The sequence below is a fragment of the Herpailurus yagouaroundi genome, unplaced genomic scaffold (genome assembly GCF_014898765.1).
Source record: "Herpailurus yagouaroundi ecotype Mexico unplaced genomic scaffold, PumYag 140, whole genome shotgun sequence".
Classification (NCBI taxonomy): Eukaryota; Metazoa; Chordata; class Mammalia; order Carnivora; family Felidae; genus Herpailurus; species Herpailurus yagouaroundi.
Genome location: NW_024412395.1, coordinates 95,394,567 through 95,407,210, shown reverse-complemented (window position 1 = coordinate 95,407,210; position 12,644 = coordinate 95,394,567). Strand labels below are relative to the sequence as shown.

At 58.5% G+C, this 12,644-nt stretch overlaps 3 protein-coding genes across 8 annotated transcripts in view; 1 reads left to right on the top strand and 2 right to left on the bottom strand.

Annotated features, from left to right (window-relative positions):
* Positions 1–2,634, bottom strand: part of PNKD (PNKD metallo-beta-lactamase domain containing) — a 60,634-nt gene extending 58,000 nt beyond the window's left edge. For 3 of the 5 annotated variants that reach the window (XM_040476226.1, XM_040476227.1, XM_040476228.1), the window contains exons 1-2: positions 2,553–2,634; positions 1,646–1,814 (exon numbers count right to left, since the gene is read on the bottom strand). In XM_040476226.1, coding sequence (XP_040332160.1) covers positions 1,646–1,814; positions 2,553–2,619 — 236 coding nt within the window. In that variant the 5' untranslated portion in view covers positions 2,620–2,634. Of the gene's footprint in view, positions 1–145; positions 544–1,645; positions 1,815–1,953; positions 2,069–2,552 lie in introns of those variants that run through there. The other 2 variants (XM_040476232.1, XM_040476231.1) reach the window with 2 other exon arrangements.
* A 348-nt stretch (positions 2,635–2,982) lies between these two features.
* AAMP (angio associated migratory cell protein) lies at positions 2,983–8,440 on the top strand. Of its 2 annotated transcripts, none has more exons than XM_040476222.1 (11): positions 2,983–3,187; positions 3,646–3,804; positions 4,473–4,592; positions 5,355–5,494; positions 5,748–5,892; positions 6,164–6,247; positions 6,583–6,698; positions 6,847–6,950; positions 7,103–7,193; positions 7,324–7,478; positions 7,975–8,440. In XM_040476222.1, exons 1-11 carry the CDS (start codon positions 3,067–3,069, stop codon positions 8,048–8,050), a joined length of 1,311 nt encoding a protein of 436 aa, XP_040332156.1. In that variant the 5' UTR covers positions 2,983–3,066; the 3' UTR covers positions 8,051–8,440. The 2 variants fall into 2 exon arrangements, with proteins under 2 accessions (XP_040332156.1, XP_040332158.1); XM_040476224.1 differs by having other exon boundaries at positions 2,984–3,187; positions 3,649–3,804.
* Positions 8,441–8,682: 242 nt separating this feature from the next.
* On the bottom strand, positions 8,683–11,772 carry GPBAR1 (G protein-coupled bile acid receptor 1). The gene is made up of 2 exons (XM_040476225.1): positions 11,541–11,772; positions 8,683–9,875 (listed from the first exon to the last, which is right to left on the bottom strand). The coding sequence occupies exon 2, from the start codon at positions 9,828–9,830 to the stop codon at positions 8,838–8,840; it is 993 nt and encodes a 330-aa protein (XP_040332159.1). The 5' UTR covers positions 9,831–9,875; positions 11,541–11,772; the 3' UTR covers positions 8,683–8,837.
* Positions 11,773–12,644: the final 872 nt, after the last annotated feature.

Here is a 12,644-nt window from a genome sequence, read left to right as displayed (position 1 = left end):
CTAGGCTTGTTGTACTTAAGTCTCTGTGGTTTCCTCAACCAGCCAGGCGGGAACACTGAGTGCTTCTGTGAGAGGGAGCATATGTGAGTAACCAAGCCCTCCCTCTGCCCCTCCCATCCCAAGGGAATCACAAGCCCAGTCCTGGTTCCTTTCGGCTCAAAACACTTAATAACTTTATTTGCCTTTGGCTGGCTTCTCCAGAGGGGTGGGGTAGGGGCTGGCAGCAGCCTGGGCATCAGGCGCCCTCTGGTGGACCTCACAGGCAAGGACCAGAATCACGGCCAAACCCAAAGGACTTTGCGCTCTGGAGGCCACAGTCAATACGGTCTAGGGGAGGGTTGCAGTGTTCCTCAGGCTTGCACCCCCGACCCGGCTTCAGGAGACGGGGCATGTTGGGAGGAGGCCCTGAACCTCTGGCTCTCATACTCGCCCGTGTTGGATGCCCGCATGTTCTGCCGAGCCTTCATCTGCTTCAAACGGTCCTTGTCCACTTCCCGCTTGGTGAGGATGAAGAGGAGGACACCACAGGGGAAGCCGATGGCCCTAGGGGTGGGGAGATGTGCATGGGGTTTGGGGAGGGGCCAGGCCTGAGCCAGTGGAGCCGGGGGACTCTCATTCCAGCTTCATCGATGACACGCACACTGCAATACCTCTTGTGTCTATGCAGCCTCTGCACTGGCTGCTGGAGGGTCCCAAGCAAATCAGAGCCTGCTGCTGCACTGCTTAAGACTCTGTAACAGCGCTCCGTCACTTTCTGGCCAAATCCAAACTCCCAGGCACAGCACCAAAAGCCCAGTGTGGTTGGGTCTCTGTCCACCTTTCCATTCCTCTCCCCTATAGCTTGACACTCCTCAACACGAGTCCCGCAATCATGCCATACTGACTCTGCAAGGTTCTCCAGACAACCCATCCTCTTTCCTTCTCCAAGTGTTGGCAAAGTTTCCCTCTACCTTAACTGCCCCACATCCCCTCCCAGGCTCCCCCTCTTAATCTCAGTAACTGCTACTTGGGAGACACTTTGGTGTGGGGGAAAGGGCATGGAGTCACAAGACCTGGTGAGAATCCCACCTCTGAGCCTCAGTTCCCTCCTGTGAAATGAGACGTAATTTTTGTAATGCTTTTTGTTTTTTGTATTTAGGGGATGTACTATTTATCTCAGAAAAGCTAAAACGTTACACTGTAAAGTACCAGCACACCTGAGGTGCGGAAAAATATGTTAATGTCCCTCTCCTTTCTTTTTAATATTGACCAACAACACATATTAAGGCCAGAGTCAGATCCAAATAATGATGTATTGAACACCTTGTAGATGCTACTTATACACCTAATGTAATCTCACACGACCTCAATGAAAGATCTCAACTGGGTTTCACCCCAAGCTCCCAAAAGCGTGACTGAGGCCAGGGGCCCAAATTCACATCAGATTAGCTCAGCTTACTACACAGAAAGCCCACTGTCTCTCCAATTCCACATACTTTCCCAACTCCCCTGCCCCATTCCTCTGAGATTCCAGTTCTCACACCAAGCAATTCTGTCCCCACAACCTTGGATTCAACTCACCACCTGAAACTTAAGAGAAGTTTCTGGGTCCCTCCCTCCCCTGTGCCACTCCTCATTGGTGGGCAAAGAGTTAACTGAAACTCACCAGGCTAGTCCCACAGCTTTCATGGGGTTCTTGCCCCTCTTTCTGGGAATGTATTCCAGCTCAGGGGATAAGGGCTCAGGCTCCTCCTTGCACTCTGGGGAGCTGTGGCTTTGCAGCGCCCGGGTCCTGTTCTGGGAGGCCTTGTTAGCTGTGGCTCCTGAGAGGATCCCTGTGGATGGAAGGAAGAAAGGTCAGTAAGAGAGGATGAGAAGAAAGCCCGCGGGAGGAAGGGGAGTGACTGCAGTTTGGAGTAACAAGTGCCAGGGAGAATCCAAAGGGAAATGGGAAAATTGCCATCAAGGTGGCACCTTTGGAAGCCACTTCCACGTCACTGCAGGCTCATCACCCTGGTGCCAGGAGAACGAGCTTCGTTGTTCTTCATCTGCTCAGACGACAGGATGTGAAGGACTGCAGTGGGACTCACATAAGACGTATGAAGGAAATCCGAGAAAAAGGTTTTCAAACTGCAGAATGTTAGCACTGGGAGCTTAAAGGTAGTCTACTCCATCCCCTCATTTTATAGAAGAGGAAACCGAAGCCCCGAAAGATGAACTGCTTCGCCCAAGGTCAAACTGCTAATTATCCGGGGCTAGAACCCAAGCCTCCTGAATTCCAGGGCTCTTTCCTCTGCACTGCGGTGAGTGTGAAACACCTGGAGCGCGGGAGTCTAAAAGGCTTCCTCGGAGCTCCCTCTCGCAGCATGACCCTAGAGGTGTCGTGTAACTTGAAGGCAGGGGGATGGACTGGGTGACCTCTAGAGAGCATCTTTTAGCCCCCAGACTCTTTATGATCCTGCAGAGGGGTGCGGGCAGGAACCGACAGCCATGACCTCCTGCTATCGTTGGTCGGGATGTATAAAAAGGGGGACCCCCTGCAGTCCTGCCCTCCCCGGGGTCCCTCTCCTTACCCCGGAGGACGCGGGCATTTCTCGCCCCCCGGCCCTTCAGCGCCGTAGCAGCTACCACCGCCGCCATGTTCAGATCCCACCCCCCTTCACCGCGCTCCCCGCCGGGAATTGTAGTTTGCGTAAGGGGCCTCCCCCGCACCTTCCGTCCTGCCTACAGACCAGAAACTACAACTCCCAGAAGCCCACGAGGGGACCCAGGAGAACTACTCTTCCCAGGAGACCCCGGAGGCGCGCACGCTCGCTTGTTTCCCTCCTGTTGGAGGCGGAGCCAGGCCGGGCGGAGTTTGGATTCTCTCTGCCACGCCCCGTCCCCGTCTCCCAACTCTGCCCTGTGATTGGTGAGTCAGCCAGTCAGCCCCCTTCGCTATTGGCCTAACGGCCGCCGCTCTTCCTGCCGGAGAGTCGCTTACTCCTACTTCCTCCCGGGAGGAGGGGCTCGAGTTCCGCGTCGTCGCGCAGAGCTGACTCTGGGAGGCGTTTGGGCCCAAAGAAGTGGATCGGCCGCTTGCGCCGCATGGAGTCCGAATCCGAGAGCGGGGCCGCTGCTGACACCCCTCCACTGGAGACCCTAAGCTTCCATGGTGATGAGGAGATTATCGAGGTGGTAGAACTGGATCCTGGTCCGCCGGACCCAGGTGAGAACTGCCGCTCCTCAGGCCGTGGGGCAGGAGGCGCTCACCCCTGGCCCCTGACCCCTGCTTCCCCCCTCTCCCTTCCCCTCCCCACCGGTCATTCCTACCGACCTCCTTCGCCCTTCCCCCCTGCCCTACCCCCACACTTAGTTCTCAGGCCTGGCAGGGGTGGGGGTTCCCCTGACGCCTCCTCTGGCCCTTCCCCTCACACACCCCCTTCCCATCATCCCCTCGGTCCTCCCTTCTTACACTGTCTCTGGCCAACCCCAGGTCCTCAGACCTCTCCTGTCTTCCGTCCCAGATGCCCCCTGCTCCCTGCCGCTTCTCGCCCCCGCTTCACCCTGGCTGCCTGACCTCAGCCGACCCTCTTGCTGCACGCCAGCGTCAGGCCTCCCCACACCTCTCCCCTGCCCTCTTTCTTACTGCCTGCCGAGCCCCATCTTTTAACCCTCTCCCCGAAGCAGATGATCTGGCCCAAGAGATGGAAGATGTGGACTTTGAAGAAGAGGAAGAAGAGGAAGAGGGCAACGAGGAGGGCTGGGTTCTGGAACCCCAGGAAGGGGTGGTCGGCAGCATGGAGGGCCCAGATGATAGCGAAGTCACCTTTGCATTGCACTCAGGTAGGTCTCTGAGGAGATCCGTCAGAAACTCAGTGCAGGTGGGCATTTGAACATCAGACACCTGCTGTGTACGGAGCATTAGAAGGGACGTGGAGATGGGGAAACAGAAGGGCCTGGAGCTCACACTGTGATGGAATGGGAGAGAGCGTGGCTCCTGAGCCAGCCGGGACACCTGGGTTCCCATTCTCCTGTGGCTGCTTACTGACTTACGATCTTTATTAATCTCTCTGGGTCTTAGTTTCTTGTCAGAAAATTACCCTGTTGTAAATTAGGGACGATAGTACCGTTTTGAGCGCATTTTATATAATCTTTTCCAATATTAGCTCTTAATAAGGTAAGTCACACGGTGCTGTCCCACTCTGTGCTCAGCCTGGTGGCAGCCCGTGCGGAGAACTGGAAGCCTTGCACATGTACACTCCTCTTGTCTATGCACGAGTCTGGGGTAGTGAAGGGGTCAGCCCTGGGGAGGGACTTGGGGCTTGGCAAGCTTTCGGAGGGATTTCTCCAACAACCTGATGTTTGAAACTTCGAAGCACTTGGATGCGCCCTTCATTTCCAGGAGGATATACATGCTGCTTTGGGTGGAACGGGGTGGGCTTCCTGAAGGTTCTGAAGGACAGAACCTTAGCGGGGAGCCCTGTCCATTTACGGAATATCTCTTGGGACAGCATCCGTGTTTTGCGTGAGCCTGGACCCCAAGACCAACACCTTGGCGGTGACAGGGGGTGAAGATGACAAAGCTTTCGTGTGGAGGCTCAGTGATGGGGAGCTTCTCTTTGAGTGTGCAGGTGAGGGGCGCGGGTGAGGTCGTGTTCCTGTAGCGGTCTTAGGGGGCTAGCCTGCAGTGGTTGTGCACCCAGTAGCCATTTAGTGAGCCCCACTTTGTGCCAGCTCTGTGCTGGGCCTGAGGCTCTCAAAGCAGAGTAACTTTGTCTGTCTTGGGCACCGGGGAGGGAGCCACTGTTGGCCAGAGGAGGGTGGGAAAGGTCTGGGAGGAGGTAGCACTGGTGTGGGAATATTTATTTCTTTATCTGTTTCATTTAAGAACTTTTTTAAAGTTTATGTATTTATTTTGAGAGAGAGACGGAGACAGCGTGCACAGCGGAGGGACAGAGAGAGAGGGAGAGAGAGAGAATCCTGAGCAGGCTCTGTGCTGCCTGCGCAGAGTCAGACGCGGGGCTCGAACCCACGAAACTGTGAGATCATGACCTGAGCTGAAACCAAGAATCAGACGCTCAGCCGACTGAGCCACCCAGGCGCCCTCGTGTGAGAATAGTTAGGCAGGGAGGAGGAGTGGGTATTTTGGGCAGAGGTGTGGAGTAGACAGTGTGGGCAGGACATAGGCCGGGCTAGGCATGGTTGAGTGGGAAGCCAGCGTTCGCCCCTGAGGAGATCTGGGGGTATCGACTCCTGGAGTGGCAGTGAGTTTGATCACCCGTTATGGTGGGGTGGTGAGACTCACTCTTCTTTTCTACCGAGCTGGTCCTTTGGGGGCGAGACACCTGGGAATCCTGATGTTTTCCTCTCTTTCTGCCTACTTTCCCTTGCAGGCCATAAAGACTCGGTTACTTGTGCTGGTTTCAGCCACGACTCTACCCTAGTGGCCACAGGGGACATGAGTGGCCTCTTGAAAGTGTGGCAGGTAGACACCAAGGAGGAGGTCTGGTCCTTTGAAGCAGGAGATCTGGAGGTGAGATCATCAGAGTGGTGTTCAGCTACGTGGGGCTTCGGGTAGAGAGTGAGAACTTGGGGGTCCGGTCTGGCCTTTACCAGACCAAGCCAGCTATAAGCCAGTGCGCTCCCAGGGTGCCTTGAGCAAGGGCGTCTGTGTCTGTTCCCTGTGCCGTCCGTGCTGACCTTGGAAGCAGGGGCAGCTTGGGTGGAGCTTATAGGACAGGCTCCTGGGTGGAATGGGGCGACAGGGTGATTTCCTCTCTGTCCAGTGGATGGAATGGCACCCTCGGGCACCTGTCCTACTGGCGGGCACAGCTGATGGCAACGCCTGGATGTGGAAGGTCCCAAACGGTGACTGCAAGACTTTCCAAGGTCCCAACTGCCCAGCTACCTGTGGCCGAGTCCTCCCTGATGGTGAGTCTTGGGTGCGGAGAGGTGGGATCCAGGTTTACTCACCTTCCTGGGCTCCTTCCCAAGCCATGGCCTGCAGACTCCAAGGCCTGCTGTCTGGAGCAGGGACCCAGGCCCCAGAGCAGGACCGCTTCCCTTTTCCTACCCCGAACTCGGTTTTCTCCACTAGTCCCTGGGGCAGCATCTGTTCCCTTACTTTCTCATCTCCCCGCCCCCCCTTGCTGGGTGTGCCCGAGGGTGCTTTCTCTCTCCGTCTGTGCCTGTGGCCCTCCAGGGAAGAGAGCTGTGGTCGGCTATGAAGATGGCACCATCAGGATCTGGGACCTGAAGCAGGGAAGCCCAATCCATGTATTAAAAGGTATCCAAGGGGCACCTGGGTGGCTCAGTCGGTTAAGCGTCCGGCTTTGTCTCAGGTCATGATCTCACGGTCTGTGAGTTCGACCCGCACGTCGGGCTCTGTGCAGACAGCTCAGAGCCTGGAGCCTGCTTCGGATTCTGTGTCTCCCTCTCTCTCTGCCCCTCCTTCCACTTGCGCTGTCTCTGTCGCTCTCAAAAATGAATAAATATTAAAATAAATAAGTAAATAAAAGCATCCAAGGCAGGGGAAGGGTTAACCGGGCCTCTGTGGAGAAGGCCTGGGGCAGGACTCAGGGGCCGGGAGGAAGCCTGACTTAGCCATTTGCTCCATCCTAGGGACTGAGGGTCACCAGGGCCCTCTGACCTGTGTCGCCACCAACCAGGACGGCAGCCTGATCCTAACTGGCTCTGTGGACTGCCAGGCCAAGCTGGTCAGTGCCACTACCGGCAAGGTGAGTGCGACCTGGAGCCTGGCTGTTAGGCTCTGCTTTCTGTGTCTTCCTCTTCCTCTCTGATTATTCTCTCGGCCCCTTTCCCGTTGCCTTTCCGCCTTCCAGTCAGCCTTCCTCTGATCCTCTGATTCTCTCCTGTGACTTACAGGTAGTGGGTGTTTTCAGACCTGAAACCGTGGCCTCCCAGCCCAGCGTGGGAGAAGGGGAGGAGAGCGAGTCCAATTCCGTGGAGTCCTTGGGCTTCTGCAGCGTGTGAGTGAGAGAAAGGCCTCGGCCTGGAGCCAAAGGCAGCTGGGGAGAAGGGGGCTTGGCGAGAGGTGCCTGGGCCGGGGAACTGGGGAGGAGTGAAGAGTGCGCGAGTCCAGGTCCCTCTGCGAGCCTTCATGGTTCTCTTCTCTGCCCAGGATGCCTCTTGCAGCTGTTGGCTACCTGGACGGGACCTTGGCCATCTATGACTTGTCTACACAGACTCTCAGGCACCAGTGTCAGCACCAGGTACAGGCCACCCGCAGCTATGGCTGTGGCTCTTTCTTCCCCTCCTCCCTCCGTGAGGCGGGTGGGGGCACACGCCTGTCAGCTTTCCCGCCCCTGACTTCCGCTGTGTCTCTGTCGTACCCTGGCGTAGTCGGGCATCGTGCAACTGCTGTGGGAGGCAGGCACCGCCGTGGTTTACACTTGCAGCCTGGATGGCATCGTGCGCCTCTGGGACGCTCGGACCGGCCGCTTGCTTACTGACTACCGGGGCCACACGGCCGAGATCCTGGACTTTGCCCTCAGCAAGTAAGTGAATTGGGCAAGGGCTAGAGTCTCCTTGTGTACTCGGAAGGTGGGAATAGCACATGGGGGGCCAGAGGGTCCTTGGGGTGCGGGAGGGGATTCCTGAGGGAAGCTGGGAGCCAAGGCCTGGTGGTGGCTTGTGAGGCAGAAGTGCTGGGCAGCCTGAGGGAGTTGTCACTTTGGGTTGACAGTGACGTACCCGGGGCCTCACGTCTCGGTTCCAGGGCTGAGGGGCGGGGATCGTCTCCCTCGCTGCTGCGGCTCTTTTCTGATCCCCTTACTGAGGGCTGATCCAAGTGTATTCTTGGATACAGTAAGGGGCTGACCCTTACTGATCCAAGTGTATTCAGTCGATGTGTGCCCAGCAGCCCAGCGCCAGGCACTACTGATCTAGAATTGAGGATGCACTGGAGGAGACCAGCCGAGGGCCTCTGGGTAGCAGGCTTGGGGCTGGGCCCCAGGTCATTCCGTCCCATCGACCTGTGCTTTCTGTCCACAGAGATGCCTCCCTGGTGGTGACTACGTCAGGAGACCACAAAGCAAAAGTATTTTGTGTCCAGAGACCTGACCGCTAATGGCTGCAGCCTCTGCTCTGTGTCTGGTGTTGAGGGGTGAAGGGAGAACCCCACCAGCAGAGGTGGTAGGGTATGAGGGAAGAGGAGGGGGGGCCTCGGACTACTTTCCAACCCCTTCAAACTGACTTGCCCCCCTGTCCCCTCTCTTAAGAGACCCACCCCTTGGCCCCCCTACCCTCGCCCAGACCTGCGGACCCTTCAGGGGGGGGTCAGGCCTCTTTCTCTTTCACTTTCATTTGCTGGTGTGAGCCACGGGGGTGTGTGTTTGGACGTGGGGAGTAGGTCTCTGAGGTCCCCGTTCTTTCCCTTCCCAAGTCTCGGGGGGTGGAAAGGAGGAAGAGATATTAGTTACAGATTTTAAAAATGTAAATAAAATATACTTCCCAGAGATGGCGTGTGTGTGTGGATTTTGTGGCGCCTGGAAATGAGGAACCAGTCGGGGGCCTGTCAGGGTGAGATGCGCTGTACAATCTGCTAGATTCCGAGGTGTCTCAGCCCAGCCTCTCAGGCGGTGGCGAGTGCTCCCCTCCGGGTGACTCGGTTGCCGTCTCCCTCGATGCTCGAATGGCTTCAGTTCTTCTGCTGCTGTCCCACCTGCCTCCTTTTCTGAGATGTGGAATGAGATAACCATAAACCGGGTGGAAGGAGCTTTATTCCGTCAGGGTGGGGTCAGATCAGGGCAGGTGTCTGATCCAGAGGTGTGGGGACAGAGAGGAGATGAGAGGAGTTAGGTGCGGTGGCCGAGATGGACGGCTGCTTCTCGTAGGAGCGAGCGGAGGCCCTTCCCCTAGTTCAAGTCGAGGTCCACGCTGCTTTGGCTGCTGGTGTGGTAGGCAGTGCCGGGGCCGGGGCCGCCCTGGGAGGCTCTTCCCCGCAGCACCCGAAACCACCTCTGGGCGGCCGCCCTCCAGGGGGCCGTGTAGCGCTGGTCACCCAGCCCCATGGCCACGGGCACGGCCGCCGCACTGGCGCTGCCCAGCGAGATGAGGGACAACAGAGTTCCGGGCCCCAGCGGTGGGCGCTGCTCGTAGGCCAGGACCGAGAGGAGCAGGGTGGCCACGTAGGGCCCCCAGCACAGCCCGAAGAGCAGCGTGGCCCCGGCCTGCGCCCTCGCCTGCCTCCAGGTAAGGGCCCGGGCCAGGGCTGAGGGCGCGCCGCGGCACACTGCCCGCTCCAGGCGGCGGATGTCCTGCAGCTGGCGGTGGGCGGTGGCCAACACGCGGGCGCAGAGAAGGGCGGCAGCCCCCACGGCAGGCAGCAGGAGCCCGTAGACTTCGAGGTAGAGGTAGGGGGCTGGGAAGACAGCCTGGGAGCTGCAGTTGGCGCCGGGGGCCCAGTGGTTCCAGCCCAGAGCAGGCAGGCTGGCAAAGAGCAGGGGGCCAGCCCAGGTGAGGAGCAGGGCCAGCCGTGTGCTCCCGCGGGGCCGCAGGGGCCGCAGCACCGCCATGTAGCGTTCGCCGTGCACCAGCAGGAGGTTGGCGAGCAGGGAGAGGAAGGAGAAGTTGGGCGCCAAGTAGAGGAAGAGGCACGACCAGTAGCCCCGGCGGCTCTGGCTCCAGAGGCCGGGCAGCGCGGGCAGCGCCAGCCCGGTGAGCAGCCCGGCCAGCAGCAGGCTCAGGAAGAAGCAGCCAGAGGGTGGGCTGCGCAGGTGCCGGTCCCTGGCGATGCCCAAGGCCAGGAGAAGGTTAGCAGCGACGATGAGGCTTGCCAGGGCCAGGGAGAGCCCCAAGGCCCCCACGGGGATGGGGCTGGGCACCTCCCTGGTGCTGTTGGGTGTCATCTTGGGCCTGGGGACGGGGGAGGCCTGGAGCAGCCGCCAGCATGCCTGGATGGAAGACGGCAGCCAAAATTAGGGGGCGCTGCACATGCAACCAGAGGTTGCACACCCACAGACTGCGGGCCTTATCTTGTTTGCTGATACACATTTTTTTTTTTTTTTTTTTCCCATCAGTGGCTGATTAAAAAGTTACATAAAAATTCTTCTGGCTTCTCTTCAAAACTGTCCAGCAACAAGTATGTCCTGCAGGGTAGCACCAGCTGGAGCTGACCAGCTCCCCATCCTGCCGTGTTGGCCATGGCTACTTTCCGTCTGACCCCCTCGGGGCAGCTGTGTCTATGCCTCCGGTTAGACTGAAAAGCCAACCCACCCAGCCCCAGAGCCCCGAAGCATCTCTGGATCCACAAGGCAAGACCTCTAAATTAGCCGACAGGGAGGTCTGGCTGGCTTGTAGTGGTCTTCTGGCCGGCCAACAGTTGAGAGCCCCTTTCAGGCTGGGCTGGGGCCAGTGCTAGGGGTGGGTGCTAAGATAAAGGAGAGGGGTCCCTGTCCCTAGATGCTCACAGCCTGGTTGGCACCAGAGTATTAGGAGAGGGTGGGTTGCTGAGGGTTGCGGGGCGGGGGCAGGAGTGAGTCAGAGGCGGAGGCAAAGGCAGGGCTCGCTGAGCGCTGGCGTTAGTGACAGGCCAGGGCCATGGGTGGCAGCAGTAAGCGGGGTGCTCTGTCCCTTGCATCGCCTGCCCTGCCCCTCGGCCATCTTTGTAGCTGGTTACAGCTCAATGAGCAGCCTCCGGGTAGGACTTCCAGCCCATAAACTTGACTCATCCGCACCACACTAGCAACAGGGCCCTTCCTGGAACTGGAGGAGGAGAGGAGGGAGAGTGAAGATGCCAGCAGCAAGGACACCCCGCCACGCCTTGGGGAGCTGAAGCTGAGCCCAGAGGAGGGGCAGGGGGAGCCGCGGGGCAGGGCCTGGCCGTTCTGTGACTCTGATCTGTCCTTCTCCTTCCCTTTCTTGGCTCTGTGTTCTCGGCCCCCCTCCGACACCCCGGCTGCTGGGGCCACATCATGGGGAGGAAAAAGGGTCCTGGCCCCGGGGGAGCTCCTGCTGCTGTCAACCGGGGAGCAGCTGCAGTTGCTAGGATTAAGTCAACACAGAAAGGATTCCCAGCTGCCCCCACCCCCAGGTCATAGGAACCGAGGGCACCACCACCACCCTGAGCTCAGGAGATGCTGCCTTACTCCTCTTCCCAGTCCCCCTAGGCCTGCCAAGCCCCACCAGGCTGCTGCCCCTTTCCCCTCCCCTCAGCCTGTTTCCTCTTCCTCAACCTCCCCCACCCCTACCCCTTTTCTCTACCCAGGACATCCTTCCCTCTCTAGCAGGCCCTTTGGTTTCTGTTCCCTTTGTCCCCGCGCCACCAACTCTATGAAACTCCACGAGACCTCAGGGTCCGGTCCTTCCAACCTGGACTCTGGAGCTCCAGCTCCCAAGGACTCCCCTGGCGTGAGTCCCCACCCCTCCTCCACCAGTGCAGCGAGAAAGGCAGGGACAGCCCCAGGGCCACCTTCCCAGCAGAGTGCTGGCCCCATGACCTGCACCCCCTGGAGGCTCTTTGGCCAAGGCAATGGCCTCTGAGGATCGGGGGCTGAGGTGTCCAGAAGAGGTTGGGTGCTGGGTGGGGGCAGGGGGAGGGGAGGGGAGCAGCTACTCACATGGTTGTTGTGGACAGGTGTTGCTGGCCCGGTCTGGGCTTTCCTCAGAGTGTCAGGGAGCTGCTGCAGGCAGGCCCGCAGGGCTTCTGGGGCTGTCTGGTGTCCCGGCCGGTGAGGGCATGGTGCCTCCACAACCCGGGGACAGCAGGGCCCCGGGCTCTCTGCTGCCCGGGCTCTGCCCCTGCCTGGGTTCTGGAGGGATGGAGCCGGGGCTGGTGGGGCTCAGCCCGGCCCCGCCCCTGGGGGTGGGACCCGGCACACCCAGAGCGGCTGACTGCGAGGCCTTCCCCTCTGAGTCCAGTGCCCTCTCCCTGTCCTGTGCCAGCGTGCCCCCTCTCCAGCCGCCAGCCATCTTCTACCTCAGGTCACCCAACTTGGAGCCATCATCCGCTAGCCTAGCTAATCTGAGAAATGCATCCCAGTTAATGAATAAAAATGGCTTTGTTCATCCCCCACTTCCTGCCCCAGCTAATACATTTACATTTTTATTTTATTTTTTAAACATTTATTTTTGAGAAAGAGCGTGAGTGGGGGAGGGGCAGAGAGGGAGGGAGACACAGAATCCGAAGCAGGCTCCAGGCTCTGAGCTGTCAGCACAGAACCCAACGTGGGGTTCGAACTCACGAACTGTGAGATCATGACCTGAACTGGAGCTGGACACTTAACCGACCGAGCCACCCAGGAGCCCCAATACATTTACATTTTTAACCCCCTGGAGTGGCCATCCAGCTGACAGCACTTCCAGCTCCATGTCTGATGGTGGCAGTGGCAGGGGTGTTTGGAACTTTGCTCTCATCCGATCCCTTTCAGCTTATAAAAGCCAGCCTTGCCTTCTAGAACCTGGGGTCAGCCTACACTTTTCTTAACTACTTTGAGTCAAGTTCTGGGCTATGAGGTAAAAATGGCTCTTGGGGTGTGACACTGGGCAAGCTACCCCGGGGCCTCAATTTTCCCATCTGTTAAAATGGGAACAAAGTAAAACCACCTCTCTGGGCTGTTGTGAGGAATATCACAGAGCAACATGTGTGGCTGCATATATTACAGTGCCTGACACTTAATGTGGGGTGGGGGTGGGGGTCTCAACAAATGATTCATTTCCTTCCA

What these genes read in the sequence shown, in the direction of transcription:
- AAMP (XM_040476222.1), top strand. Translation starts at nt 3,067, where the DNA reads ATGGAGTCCGAATCCGAGAGCGGGGCCGCTGCTGACACCCCTCCACTG. An exon ending in TGGCCGAGTCCTCCCTGATG is followed by an intron (nt 5,893 to 6,163) that starts GTGAGTCTTGGG and finishes GTGGCCCTCCAG; the next exon opens with GGAAGAGAGCTGTGGTCGGC. An exon ending in TCAGTGCCACTACCGGCAAG is followed by an intron (nt 6,699 to 6,846) that starts GTGAGTGCGACC and finishes TGTGACTTACAG; the next exon opens with GTAGTGGGTGTTTTCAGACC.
- GPBAR1 (XM_040476225.1), bottom strand. Translation starts at nt 9,830, where the DNA reads ATGACACCCAACAGCACCAGGGAGGTGCCCAGCCCCATCCCCGTGGGG.